Here is a 15,046-nt window from a genome sequence, read left to right on the forward strand (position 1 = left end):
ACACACACACACACGCATCAGAGGGTCCTGGTTCAGCTGTAGTTAATGCAGCCACTAATGAAATCCGACACATGCGCCCACCAGAGGAATAGATTTCTCTGCTACTAAATAGGGGGGCTTTTAAGAAGGCTATTTGATCTGCCACAATAGTGTTCACAGCAGTAACTCCAAGAGCATTCACTGTGTTGAAATTGTGTTTGGTGCGGGTTGGACACATTTATTAAGGGCATGTGTGTCACATTTGGACCTTGGTACATTCAAGTGATTATTGTTTCTAGAAGGTCCTTGGAAAAAAATGCAGCTTATAGCAATCATTACAAGATTATTTCTTTTCTTTTTTTTTCTTTTTTAAATCAGGCACCTCCTAGCGTGTAGTTGCGTAATGTTCATTTCATGTAAATAGGACTTAAATCGCCTTTAGCCAACCAGCTTGAAACGAATGCAATTTGAATAGCAACCGCGCGTTTTGTTTCACAGAGAAGCTGAAGCTGGATCGGGACTTCAGCAAGTACAACTACCTGAGCCTGGACTCCGCTGCGGTCAATGGGCTGGATGATGCGGCCAACTTCCGGACAGTCAGAGTGAGTAATACATGCACGTATTTGTTTGAATGATATTGCACTTTACCCTCATTATAGATTCTCCCGGATGATGTTTTCAGAATCAGCCTGAATAACTGCTGGTAGAAATGATCTCCCCTTTTTCCAAAATCAATCCTGATTACAGTCTCTAACCCTGGAGTGGGCTCTCGCAAAAGAACAGACAAACAAGAACACACACTCATCACAGGCGGCGGCACGCGTTCCCTTGCATCATGCCGAGATACTCTAAATCCTGTACAGAGGGTAGAGGCAGTGATATCTCCTCATTTACTGTATTTCTCAATCTAACTCTGCGCACGGGTAGATTATAAAAGTCCATCTTCTGGATTGTGAAAACACTTCACAACAGACTCCCTCCCACATGTTGCAAAACCAGGTGAACTTTGAACTGAGCTTGAATGTGAACTAAAACATGAACTGCTAGTTTTACATTGATTAAACACGGGCAGTTCCATGTGCAGCATTTACATAAATGGCAAAAAGGGTTTAACTTTTAACAGCAGCATTTCTTTGGGGATAAACCACAGGAGACGAGGCATCTGCTTCCTTTTATTTAAATACGGCTGTGCACACGCATTCAATAACTTGCCCGCATGCACGTTGCCACTACTTGTTGTCCTTACCGACGGTGCCACATACTGTAGGATGTTGTGTCTGTAAGAGACTCTTTCTACTGTACTCTATTGTTTTCAGTCCTGCTCCACTCAGCTACTGTGTGAGCCTTTGCAGTCCGTTCTGTCAGATTCTACTTTACTCGTTTCCTTGCGTTTCACATCCTACTTCTCATCCCCTCTCGCATGGAGTTTTCTCAGTGTTCCCCATACAGCTGTGTTTCACCACCGGAAACACAAGGGGACATTCCCACGAAACAATGGGTTCTTGTCTGTTGTACAGCCAACGGTGGCCACACTTTCTTCCCATAAACATTTAGTTCAATGTTTGGTCTGCCATTACTGCCAGTACTTCTTCTACTACTGACCACAGCAAACAAAAAACACGAAGCACTTAATCAATTGTCTGTTTTGCTAGCTTTGTAAAATAAGTTGGATTATATTTGGCACTGGGATTCACTTTAAGACATTTAAATATTGAATTGGGTAATTTGCAGTTTTTAATGGGAAGATGATAAGTTTAATGGGGTTTTTGCTTGTCTCCTCTTTTCTTGCCACCCATGAATTATGTAAATCTCATGGACTCTTCGTTTAGCCTGGAGTCCCTCAAAGTGATGGAGGCGAGTGCAGCTCTGCCTTGTTCAATCTTTTTTTTCTTATTTGACGATTCCAATTCATCAAATGACAATTCTGTCTGCAGGCTGCAATAATAATGTGTTAGCCTTCCAGGACTGGTGTGTTTGCACAGTCTCACACACACACACACCGTCGTTACAATGCATTTATAGCTTAGTTCCCCTTTGCAACCTTGTGCCCATGTTTCTTAATAAGGTTCAACAACAGCTGATTTGTGACTCCTTTTTTCTTTTCTTTTTGACCCCCTCCAGAATGCCATGCAGATTGTGGGCTTCATGGAGGACGAGGTGCAGTCGGTGCTGGAGCTGGTGGCCGCCGTGCTGAAGCTCGGCAACATTGAGTTCAAGCCAGAGTCGCGCTGTAATGGCTCCGATGAGAGTCGCATTAAAGACAAAAATGGTGAGTTTGACAAACGACAAAGGGGAAGCAAAGTGTCTCTTACTCCAAAATATCTCTGATACTATTAGAACTCGTTTCCAACTTCATTTCAATGATTTGGCATCATGAGGTGGTGATGAACAACTAAGCTGTCTTAGGGTGTCACTAAGGTCACTAAGGTGTTTATTTATGTTCAGATACATGTCGGACAAGTTGAATAATCGGATAAATTTGACCATTTTATTTAGATTCTTCTGATTTATTGTGAATATTTTTTACATTTACACCTTTTGACCATCATGACATACTGGCCTGATGTCGAGCCACTGCCCCCTATTGGCTGCTCTGATCTCTTCCTCACCTATTTCGTATTTGTGTTTTCTGATTTGCATGACACAAGCGGTTTGTGTCATCATTTCCACAGCTGTTCTCTTTAGGCAAATAAAACATTTGCATACTGGCATGATTCATCTTAGGGCCACTTTTGTCTTTTTTTTCCCACATGAATCACTGGCTTTTTGCAGTCGCATTGCATGCATCCGTATGTTCCCATTTTAAAAGATACTTTTTATTTGACTTCCATCTCCACCAGCGTGATTATTGTGTCATCAAAGCCATAATTATTTAGACAATAAGTATTAACGGATAAGGTTAATGTGTGGCTTTAACGTTCCTTAATGATAATGCTTTAGTAGCTGTGATGTAAAATAGTGTCACAATTATGTTGACTCATTTTTATCCCCTTTTTTTCCCCTTTTTAAAGATTTGAAGGAGATGTGTGAGCTACTGGGGATCGAGCGGTCGGTGCTGGAAAGAGCGTTCAGCTACCGCACAGTGGAGGCGAAGCTGGAGAAAGTGTCCACTACCCTGAATGTGTCCCAGGTCAGAGGGAGAGTTACAAATCTGTATTGCACCAGTTGTGCCAATGTGTATCTGCCCTCCTTGAATTGACTCACACCGCATGAAATGATAACGGGACATTTCTTCCCCCTGACTTGCTCCTATGGCTGCCGACTCTCATCCGTGTCAATGCAACATGAAAACCTCTCCATTATAGATGAGCCTTAGTCCTCCTGGAAATTCGAATGTAGGTCACATTTAAGAAGTTGGAGAGTTCACTCAGACGGTTCATATGGCGAGGATGCTTAAAGCGTGGTCCTCTTGTGTCCAAAAGAAGAATAGGAAAGGTGTCAGACCATTGACCTGACCTCAGAATAATGTTGCCACTCATGTTTACTCCTCAATGACTTCGTGCCTTTTTGACTTCTACGTTTTTGACCTGTTGGACACAAGTCATTTTGGTTTGCGTTTGGGAATGTGTAGTGGTACACAACGATGTAGTGAAAATGAATTCATGCATTTTCATCCCCACTAACGCGTGTCTATTTACAGGCCTACTATGCCCGAGACGCCCTTGCCAAAAATCTCTACAGTCGTCTGTTTAGCTGGCTAGTTACCAGGATCAACGAAAGCATTAAAGTAAGTAAAAAAAAAAACCTGATTTTCTTTTACTTCATGTCAGTTGATTTTATCATTTCAGTTTGTGTTCTTTACTACTTTTCATGCTACGTTAAACCGGCAGTACACCCTTTCATAGTGTGTTTTTTTTAATATTGACAATATTGTCTCCCTGCAGGCACAAACGAAAGCTCGCCACAAGGTCATGGGTGTGCTTGACATCTATGGCTTTGAGATTTTTGAGGTAAGACAAAAAGGCAGATCAAACCCACTCTCCGTGTTCTCAGCCACCCAAACCATTTTTATTACATTGAAAAGGATTTAGCCCCGGGCTGTTTACGTGCGTGTTGTGGTACCTGTGAGGGGCTTATCAATAAGAACTGAGGGCTGCTAAAACCGCACTCATCAGATTAGTTCAGCTTTATTGCTCCCAGTGGTTGCATTATTTATTTGTCAACGACATGACACAGTAAACAGTATGTCTTTGATAGTTCAGCCACATTCCACAGTCAAGCAATAGGTATGGATTATATGGTTATGTCATTTACAAGGGGGTGCATGCAAAGACGAGGCAGAGTGCACAGTATAGACTAAATGTTAATGCCCATTTGCTTGATGCCTTCAGTCCCCCACCCCCCATATGTTCATGTCTCTTTCATATCCCTGCCTGTTCACCCCACTCACTCTCACGTCATCCCTCTCCTCTCACTCTTGTGTTGTGTCTGGGTCACCAGGATGGCGTAAGTAGCACCGGCCGGTTTGCTGTGCCACTGTGCTTGCTGTGATTCTAACCGACTTAATTCAGCTCCTCGTTAATAAAGACGATTCAGGGCTCCCGGTGTGCAGCGTAGCCACGTGACCGAAACGATACGAAAGAAGCCTTGGCCTCGTTTGAATCCTGACTCGACACTCGGTCGCCGGTCTGTTAGCCATTAGGCTGAAACTAATGCAGTGTGATACAGCAGCCCTGCAATAAACGCCACATTCATAAACGTTGCTGTAAAATATGGAGCTTTTAGAGAGGTGCTGATGCAAGTTTATAGTCATTTTGGAAGCTGTATTCTGTGCTGCTGTTGAATCGTATTGCATTAAACCGAGACGGGTTTGTAATATTTTAATTAGATTTTATGTCAATGATGGTCGACTAAATACTGTTTTGGAAGGATTTATTCTTGCAGGGCTGTTGTGTTAGACTGCATTAGTTTTAGCTAGGTGCACCTAATAAACTGACTACTGAACGTGTTGCTGCTGTATTGAATGTCTCTGTATAGAAATAGTTTATTGTTTTGGAACTTGTTCTTTCTTTCTTTCAAAGAGTGAAATGAAAAGATTGCTACCAGTGTCACGTTTGTACGGTAACTATGAAGCTACAGTCCGTTAGCTTAGCTTAGCATAAAGACTGGCAACAGGGGCCATGGCTCTGTCTGAAGGTAATAATATCCATCTACAACACCTCTGAAGCTCACTTAATATGTCCCAAAGTAAGAAAATGTACTAAATCCTGGCTGGGAGCAGTAACTTTCTGAAGTCCCGTCTTGAACCGTGAGGTTTTCTGGCAATGTGGCCTGCTATAGTAGAGTTACTGTACCCAGAAATCTTTTTTTTAAATAACGTTTGGGCAAATCCAGGCTAGCTATTTCTACTTGCATCCTGATTTAATGCTATGTTACGATAAGTCTCACAACTGTAGCTTCATATTTACTCTACAGACATCTGCAATGATCTAACTCTGTTAAGGAAAGCAAATAAGCCCATTACCCAAAATGTTGAACAATTCCTTTAACAGATACAGATTAGACTGAAGTGTTAATTTAGAAACAATTTAGAAAACACTTAAGGCGTCAATTCATTATATCTAGGTGAGTGTACGGCAAATTGGTGATCATGAACGACTGCCGTAAAATAAAGGAGAGTAGAACTGCCATTTTGGGGCCAGTCCTCGAGTATGGCCTCTTTATCCGCCCTGGAAATGATATTGATTTTAACTTGTTACACTTAATATTAAATGCAAGGAATTTCCCCTACTTTGGGGCAAGTGAATCAACACCTCTGAGAAATGTGACCATTAACTTTTAAGATGGTGGCGTTCTCAAGCTGCTTTAAACCGGTCGTCAAAGAACAGCTCGGTTTCCGCTGAAATATTTGTCAAATTTTCCGTCTGGTGTCTGCTGCCGCTTGGGTATAGACATGCTATTGAGTGTGTGTGTGTTTTATTAAGGGTGAAGACGACCTCTAGGTTTCTCAGCAAAAGGAAATGAAGTCTTAACATCCATAACTGATCTCCTTGAGGCGATGTGTTCCGTTTCCTGGTTCGCTGAGAAAGCTTGCTGCGTCTTTCACTGCGAGCTCGTAGACTAAACGTGCTGCTCTAACCACTGCTGTGTCCTTAGCAAATGACTGTCAACCTAACCCGGCACGTAATAGAGCTGTCTGCCAAGAAGCATGACTTACCACTTACCGGTCATAATTGACATCGATAATAATTGAGAAAGACTCCGTCAATGTTTAATGAAGTCCGTGACAATTTACATGGACTTGTTCTGAAAGGGCTTATCGTCAAAAGGTGCACCAGCCGGATTTGCTGCTATCAGTTGTTCACTGTCCAGATTTATTACATGTTTGTTAAGTGATGGTTGTTAAAGTGGCGGTTGTTAAAGTGGCGGTTGTTAAAGTGGCGAGGTAAAAGTTGGTTTGCCCAAGCTGATTATTTCCGGTATAATCAGATGTACTGCTTTTTAAGATTTAGAGTCTGTCTCCACTGCTCAAAAAAGGACGTCTGAAACAGTCAGAAGTGAGTTTGCAGGTTCTGAAAATGTGATTGCATCATTTTGGATGTCATTTTAAATTTAAATTTGTATACTAAAGCTATGATTCCAGGAACTCAAGTCATGCAAACTATGCCTAAAACATCATATCAGCTCTCCTTATCAGTATGCGTTGGTACAACCATCGCCTTTAATAAAACACTGCAGGAAATTGAAGGCAGCAGCAAAAGTTGGCAGAGATGTGACCATGCTTCTGAATGTTTGCAGAGAGGAAAGAATGCAGTCAGAGCTTTGAGAAATAAGAAAACGAAGCCGTAGTGGTTTGTGCAGCAGAAAGGACAACAAGCAAGCGCCCCAATTTAATAGCTTCTGGAATTTAACAGATATGGAAAAGTTCCACTTTCCCCTTTTGCGGTTGAAAACAAAAACAAGAAGCTATTTCACTGACATTGAACAACGAGTGAACAAGCACCGCCGTGATTTCCACATGTCGACAAAGGCTGGAACTGATTGTTTTTCTTTTCTCCCGCTGCTGCTCCCACAGGAGAACAGCTTTGAGCAGTTCATCATCAACTACTGCAACGAGAAGCTGCAGCAGATCTTCATCGAGCTGACGCTGCGTGAGGAGCAGGAGGAGTACATCAGAGAAGTACGTTTTGTGTTCTCACGTTTACTCAGACAGCGACGCACATAATCCACAGTGGACACTTGGATAAATTACCCGCCCAGCCCGTAGGCCTAGAAACACACTCACCTGCAACTGCACATCTATATCATTCAACATGTCGGCACTCAATTTGCTGTGTTGACAGTTCATCGTGGCAGGCCCCTGCAGCATGATCCCAACCTGGTTGCGTCACTCATCTGTGTAACCTCTTGTGCCGTTTCGGCTAAATCTGTATTCTTGCGGTCGACCTAAAGGCATTTCTACTCCATTAATGTCCTTTGCCCCGTCTCTCTGTCGTCCATCACACTCCTGATCTTATTCTCTCCCCTCTGTGGAGTTGCGAGGACGGAAGTGATCCCTCACTCCAGCAAGAGTAAACACTCCCCGTGGTGGGCCCTTTTAAGCTCTGTTTGTTTTCAGAGCTCTTTCTATGCGAGTGCTGCAGTGGTGACCCCCCCACACCCCTTCCCCACTAACGCCACCACCAATGATATTCCACTCCTGGCCTCTATCCAGCGTACTGCATGGGAAAATACCACAGGGCTGCAGAAAGGAGGGAGGACCACCAATCGGGAATTTTAAGTCTGTTTAAGGCACGCCTTATTTCCCCCCCCACCCCCCAAAATATCTGTCTCATTGCTTACATCAACCGATGCTACGTTCCCAACACATTAGCGGCTGTGAATGAGATGCCGGCGGTGTGGGTTTTTTTTTTTTAGAGGCTAAGATGGAAAATGTTTTCCCTTTCCTCTCCACAAAGGCTTTGTGCGCTGTCCTTGCTCAGATGATGGGAAGAGAGAGAACGCCTGGTGAACATAATAAAAATCCAGCAAGGACAAATATGGCTGAGGATGGATGTACCAACACTTACACTCATTTAATGATTTTAAAAACCGCACTAAAGTTAATGATCAAGAATGCTTCAATGATAAATGGAACTTTGCAGGGGGCTAGTCCATTTAGAGTTTCCGGGACATTTGTTCTCATTAGTCCCAAATGCCCAGTGTAAATGTTAAGTGCCAGAGATATTAATGTGTCTAGGCCGAGTATAACCGCCGTTCATAACAATTTAAAACGTATGGTTTCAGAGACTATTTCGAGATTCACACATTGCCAGGTTCTGCGGTCATCCAGCACAGAATTTGGACAGAACATTCTTTTTTTTTTTTTTCTCCTTCTCATACCATCACCAGCAGAATACCTGTCCAGCACTGAATCTTCATCATTGTTACCGCAGAGTCTGGCAATGTGAAGATCTTTGTTTATATGTCGAGCATCATTGAGTTTAAATGGCACAGAAACGCGATGTCCTCCAGCATCCATCTTTTTAAAATATGTTCCCATTATATGTATCATTTTTGTCATATGGATTGTCTGTGTTGTAGATTTTATGATGATGTTTATTCCGTACACACACCTGTTGCATGTCTGTCTGTCCTGGAAGAAGGGTCTCTCCTGTTTTACTGAGGTTTCTTCCATTTTTCCCCATTAAAGGTTTTTTCCTTATCCTCTGCCGAGGGTCCAAGGACAAGGGATGTCGTATGCTGTACAGATTGTAAAGCCCCCTGGGCCAAATTTGTGATTCATGACATATATAAATAAAATTGACTTGACATGACTTTTAAAGCTAGAGGAAGATAAACTATATTCCCTGGAGGAGATCATGTCGATGTACAAGAAGAGAGGATGTCCCAAACTGAGGGTAACCAGAGTATACGCATGAGAATGAGCTGCACTGAACAACTCTGGTTGTAACTGCCATCAATTGGGGCTACTTCGCATCAGCTATGTTTGGCATCACACTTTTACAAATGTTGCACTTGTGCTTGTTGAGGGCCGCTGTGAGAGCAGTGTTGATGAGGTGACTGGCCTTCAGGTACTTGGCCAGGTGCGTCGGGTTGCGTTTAAATAACACTCCATTCTATCTGAGAGTCTATCTGACGGGGAAAATCAGTCTAACGTCTTGTTAGCTCAAGATGGAAAAGCCATTGTCCTTTTTGACCTTCTATTTCTTTTCACAGGGCATCGAGTGGACCAACATTGAATATTTCAACAACGCTATTATCTGCGACCTCATTGAGAATGTAAGTCACTCTTCCAGTTATCAGAGAACCGGTTCGGTTCTTCAAGTGTTTTGCAGACCACAAAACAACAGCTAGAGACCAGTGGCAAAGAATAACAGGACTCTTCAGTATTGAACACCAGCTTTCTAATGCCTGCCTGCCTACCTTGCTGTGTCCAGCACCAAAATGGCATCTTGGCCATGTTGGACGAGGAGTGCCTGAGGCCGGGGACGGTCACCGACGAGACTTTCCTGGACAAACTGAACACCATCTGCGCTGAACACCAGCACTTTGAGAGTCGCCTCAGCCAGAATTCAAAGTTCATCACAGACCACAGCCTGCCACACAATTGCTTCCGCATTCAGCACTACGCTGGCAAGGTACTGGAACATTGGTACAGAACAATAAGATCATTTGTGTTGAGCGACGCAGTGTAATAAAGGAGATATAGATAGTAATATGATCAATTTCTGCATCTCATCACACGATGAAATGATTGATATGCACTCAGTAGCATTACAAGCTGTAGTCGATGACAAACAAAATAGTTTTTGTTCAGTTGTGCTTCCACGATGAGAAGAGAAAATGTTTAGTCGTGTCTGTTGTCCCTGCTCATATCAAGGTGCTGTACCGTGCTGAGGGTTTTGTAGACAAGAACAACGACCTGTTGTACCGGGACCTGTCGCAGGCCATGTACAAGGCCAACCACAGCCTCATCAAACAGCTGTTCCCTGAAGGCAACCCAGCCAAAGTCAACCTGAAGAGACCACCGACTGCTGGGTTCCAGTTCAAAGCATCAGTGGGGACGCTGATGAGGAACCTGCAGACCAAGAACCCAAACTACATCCGGTAAAGTCCTACAGAGAGTTATGAACCTGCCAGTAACGGATATTGTGAGATTCTCAGTTTTAAAACTGCTGCTTCTAACAACAAGAATGCACTGTATCTTCAGGTAAATGGTCTTCCGTAGATGTTGTGAACAACCGCTCTCTTTGCTGTCCAGGTGCATCAAGCCCAATGACAAGAAGGCCTCCCACATCTTCACCGACTCTCTGGTCTGCCATCAGGTGCGCTACCTGGGCCTGATGGAGAACGTTCGCGTGAGGAGAGCGGGCTACGCTTTCCGCCAGACCTACGAGCCGTGCCTGGAGCGCTACAAAATGCTCTGCAAACAGACCTGGCCCCATTGGAGAGGGCCTGCCAGGTAACGGCTGTGTTTATTCTGAAGCGGCGAGTCAGCTGAGGGGAGTAGAGAGAAAGGGGTCTTGTCACTGGAAGGTCGCCAAAACAAATCCCTCCTCTGTGGGTCTTTTGTGAGAAAATGCGAGTGGAAACTGAGCAACGCTCACAGGTATCTTTAACTAAGGCACTGAGCCTCGGACTACTCCCGGTGGAGGGACTGTGACCAGCACTAATAGACTGCCGTTTGAGTGGTCAGCTCCCAGGTGTGAGTGTGTGAATGTGAAACAGGTCATTGCTGGAAAAGGACTCTGATAGCTTTTCCTGGGTAAATAAAGGTGCAAAGGTGGGAAATAATCAGCTGAACTTGACAACGGTTTACTCAACACACTGACACACATTATCTCTTAAACAATATAAAGCAAAGTAGTAGCTGTCCTTTTATGGAACGGTCATTTTGTTACTCTTTTTCTTTATCTTTGCTTTTCTTGTTACTGAACATATTTATTACATACAGTTCTCGTATACACAGTTTGAGGTATTTGAGGTATTGAGCTGTGCCTGATGACTTCTCAGGAACTGGCAACAGTCCTGCCACATACTGCACCCGTTGTTCAGCAGAAATTAACCATTCGCTCTCTGAACCACAACATGTTGAGACATTGCAGCCTTTATCTGTCTCCTCTGTTCCAAATCAGACTTGCTTGTTCCATCCTTAAAAGCACTGATTCCTATCTGCTATACCACACATTGGTATCTTGTTGTTCAGCCATCCCTCAGTGCTTCGTGCGGTTTCCTTATTCCCCCCCTCCACATGTTTTTCTGGATTTGTTTCCTTCTCCTTTAATCATTCTCTCGCTCGCTGTTTCTCAAACCCTACATCCTCGGTCCTGTTTTCTCTTGTGTAAAAAAACAACTACTACTTCTACACAGTTGCGCTGATGTTGTTCATGGTCCCTTGAAGTGTAAAGTATGCTTTGGATGACTCATCTGACCCTTCTGACTCTCCATAGGGAAGGAGTAGAGGTGCTGATGGCCGACCTCCAGGTCCCAACTGAAGAGTTCTCCTACGGCCGCTCCAAGATCTTCATCAGGAACCCAAGAACGGTAGAAAAGAGAAAAAGCAGCCCTGCATCCCTTAAATATGTTTTGAAGCCAGTTTTGACCTCTGCTGTGTGCTCCGGTGGATCAGGCTGTAAAAGTCTGAAGGTTGAATATCAGCATGCTCAGCTGCCCTGCTTTCTCACAGTAAGATGTTAAAGCAGGGTGAGCTGCACTCGGAGCCCCCACTTCAGCAATTAGCATGTAACCGCCAGAAAACAACAAACACGTGGTGTCACTTAGCCCTCCCATCTAACATGGGGAAATAGCCTCTTCACGCAGCGCTTGTAGGCTCTTCAACAGCTCAAGCCTGCAGCGCTTTAATGGACTTTCTCTCCACTCAGTGAAAAGACCAACAACGCTTGGAATAACATGATCTCATTGGGAGAGAATTTACTTTTCTGTCTGATCAACTTATCGCCTGCATTTATCTGCAGCTGTGAAATCACTTCATGGAGTCTAGTTTCGTGGATTTTATTCAATGTTCCAAATTTATTTTGCCTGTTAATCCAGTAGCCACGCCTCTTTTTTTTTTTTTAATTATCCACAAGGTATGGAGAAATTTTAAAACATGGAACAAGATGTGGCATTAACAGTGACGCTCTCTGGGTACATTTTTGATTCTACGAATAAGTTATGTGCTGTAAATAAGTTACCTTATTTAACATTAACAACCAGATAAAGTTAGGCAATGAGAAATTCTGTTTCCCAACGTGTATGCAAAGCAGTGACGTCAAAAAAGACCAAGACATGAACAAATTGCATTGGTTTACAATAGGACAGTAAAATGTTGTAATTGATTTGTTCCGCAATGAGCCCAAGCAGGAAAGGGTTATCACCCTCAACCTCGCCTCTCCCGGCAGGTCGTTTGGACTTTGTACTTGATATCGCTGAATCAGTATTTGCGCATATTAAAAAAAAAAAGCATTTCTATTGATCTCACAGAGGGGGAAGTTGTTTTTCATTTTATAACTATGACCTTATTGCAGAGGTTAAAAAGACACTTTTGAAAATTTGATATTTATACCTGCCAATTTCACAGCGGACTTCACACTGTACAGACGAGTGTTTTCGTCTCGCCTCATGCATGTAATTCACACCTCTTCCCCCACAGCTCTTCTCCTTGGAGGAGAGGAGGAGGCAATGCCTGCAAGACCTGGCTACGCTCATTCAGAAGATCTACCGCGGCTGGAAGTGCCGCTGCCACTTCCTGTTGCTGAAGAAGAGTCAGATAGTGGTGTCGGCATGGTACCGCCGATATGCGGTGAGGTTCTCTTGCGGGGAAATGCTCGAAATCCTGCACAAAGCAAAATGTCCTCGATATTTCATTTCCTATCTTTTCCTTTTTCCATCTCGCAGCAACAAAAGAAATACCAGAAGATCAAGAGTGCCACCACTGTGGTGCAGTCCTACACCAGAGGATGGCAGGTGTGCACCTTCCTGGGAATTCACTCTGTTTAAAATAAATTGTAGCCGGAAGCTTAGCAAAAAGCATGACGAGAAAAAAAAAAAATGATGTTTGCTTGTTATGTTTCCCCAGGCCCGCAAACTCCTGAGGGAGCTGAAATATCAGAAGAGATGTAAAGAGGCAGTGACCACCATCGCAGCCTTCTGGCACGGCACCCAGGTACTGCCGCATTAAAGTGCAGAAGTATATTAAGAGAGTCAAGTTATTACCTCAACGCAGCACCAGCCTGGGTTTGAAACAGGCTTTTTATTTTGTCTGTCGGAAAAAAAGCTGCTCTTGAAGTCTGAACAGTATTGCCTTAAACACTTGATTTTCATCTTATGCAGCGTTCCTGCCTAATTGCCCAACAGTATTACAGGAACAAAAAACCTGTTCCTAAACAAAGCTATCCTTGATGTTATTGCTGCTGTTTCCCTTTTGGCCCTGCTTCGTTTGCTGATCACACAACTGCCACTTCTCTTTTTCTTCCCCCTCCCCCCTCCCCCCCACTCCTCTTACACTTTCTTTTCTCGATTCTTTTTCTTCTCGCATCCTCAACCTGTCTTACCTAACGCCCACCACGTCCCACCAGGCTCGGATGGAGCTGAGGCGTCTAAAACAAGAAGTGCGGAATATACACGCTGTGACAGTAATTTGGGCATACTGGCAGGGAACCAAGGTATTTCCACCCAGCCGTAGTGTGTCTCTGTCCCAGCTGTCTTGTCCTCCCTGTTCACCGTGTCCTGTCCCATCCCATTCCCACTCTGAACACAACCTAATAGAGCAGCAGCTCCCCCTGAATGAGCCTCGATTCCGGTCCCTCCGTTGCCCACTGGCCTGATTAATGTGCCTTGTTGTTGTTCGCGCCGTTTTCTGCTTTGTAGCGATCACAAGTAGAATTGTCTCGACATGTTTGGTTGTTGTTGTTTTTATTTCCTTCATGGCGATACAAACAAATAGGGGTGGGAATCGCCAGAGATGTCGCGATACGATATTATCCCGATACTTGGGCCACGATACGATATTATCGCGATACTTTGATATTATTGCGAGTATTGTGATAACATATATTGCGATTTATAACTTTTTTCAACTTCAAATGATGTCCCCGAAGGAAAACTGTGTCAACAACATGTTTTATCTGAGTTCTTTCTCTGATGTCTCCATCTTTGTTTCGACCAACTTCCGACCAATCACGCACGCAGAACCGGCACCTCTGCTGACCTCACCAGAAAACAACTCGGCACCATCTAGTGGACTGAAAACGCAATTGATTTGATTTTTTTTTTTTTTATTGATTTAAAAATAAAAAATTGTTTATATAATAAAGATACTTGGCGTCCGTATATCGATATAATATCGCCACCCAAAATATCGCGATACTGTGTCGATTTTTTATTTTTTTTCCCCCACCCCTACAAACCAAAGCTAGATGTCTACACATATGGAACTCTACTCTTATCTCGTTAAACCATGCAGTCACCACCGCACAGCTGATTTTCATTGTTATTTACTGGTGCTCCTGCTGAGGCGTCTCTTCTTGATGTAGCGATTTTTATTTCAGAGTCTTCTATAAATTCAGATTAATGATAAATACTGTTAAATATTATTCTGTGTCTTATGTGCACTTTGTGCTTAGCAAACAGAAAGGCATCGTATTGTTCAGCAGCATGTTTTATGACGCTCTAGATGAAGAAACGATAGTCCAGACTCTCTCACTGATGTCATATTGCATTTCTTTGCACTAAAGCGTAAACCTGTTCAGAGTCACAAAACGCGAGCGCCACTGAAAATTGCTCCCATGTTGCCGTTAACCACCCCGTTGTGTCCCATCCTGTGTTGTCTTTCGTCAATGTCTCCTCATAATGCTTTCTTCACACCTACACGGTACCTCCCCCTGGGAGGAGTACGTTTTGATTGTCACTAAAATTAACCCCCCCCCCGCAACTGCCACCGCTTTTCATCAGGCCCGGAGAGAGCTGCGTCAGCTGAAGGAGGAGGCGAGGAATAAACATGCCGTATCGGTCATTTGGGCCGGCTGGCAGGGCACCAAGGTATTTGGGAAGCCTGTTGTCTTGCCGTGACTTGCCGCCTCCATCGACCCCCGCCCCCACCATCCCCCCTCCCCCCCCAGAAAGA

At 43.8% G+C, this 15,046-nt stretch overlaps 1 protein-coding gene across 2 annotated transcripts in view; it reads left to right on the plus strand.

Annotated features, from left to right (window-relative positions):
- The window catches only part of myo1b (myosin IB), a 44,205-nt gene that overhangs the window by 24,240 nt on the left and 4,919 nt on the right, over positions 1-15,046 (plus strand). Inside the window, exons 8-23 of one of the 2 annotated variants that reach the window (XM_079276496.1) lie at positions 478-581; positions 2,101-2,248; positions 2,991-3,109; positions 3,620-3,706; positions 3,864-3,929; positions 6,995-7,099; positions 9,139-9,201; positions 9,360-9,560; positions 9,803-10,029; positions 10,184-10,384; positions 11,373-11,466; positions 12,575-12,724; positions 12,820-12,888; positions 13,001-13,087; positions 13,500-13,586; positions 14,875-14,961. In XM_079276496.1, coding sequence (XP_079132622.1) covers positions 478-581; positions 2,101-2,248; positions 2,991-3,109; positions 3,620-3,706; positions 3,864-3,929; positions 6,995-7,099; positions 9,139-9,201; positions 9,360-9,560; positions 9,803-10,029; positions 10,184-10,384; positions 11,373-11,466; positions 12,575-12,724; positions 12,820-12,888; positions 13,001-13,087; positions 13,500-13,586; positions 14,875-14,961 — 1,895 coding nt within the window. The remainder of the gene's footprint in view (positions 1-477; positions 582-2,100; positions 2,249-2,990; positions 3,110-3,619; positions 3,707-3,863; positions 3,930-6,994; positions 7,100-9,138; positions 9,202-9,359; positions 9,561-9,802; positions 10,030-10,183; positions 10,385-11,372; positions 11,467-12,574; positions 12,725-12,819; positions 12,889-13,000; positions 13,088-13,499; positions 13,587-14,874; positions 14,962-15,046) is intronic. The other variant, XM_079276497.1, reaches the window with a different exon arrangement.

Source organism: Melanostigma gelatinosum (assembly GCF_949748355.1).
Source record: "Melanostigma gelatinosum genome assembly, chromosome: 10".
In the NCBI taxonomy this organism is placed as follows: domain Eukaryota; kingdom Metazoa; phylum Chordata; class Actinopteri; order Perciformes; family Zoarcidae; genus Melanostigma; species Melanostigma gelatinosum.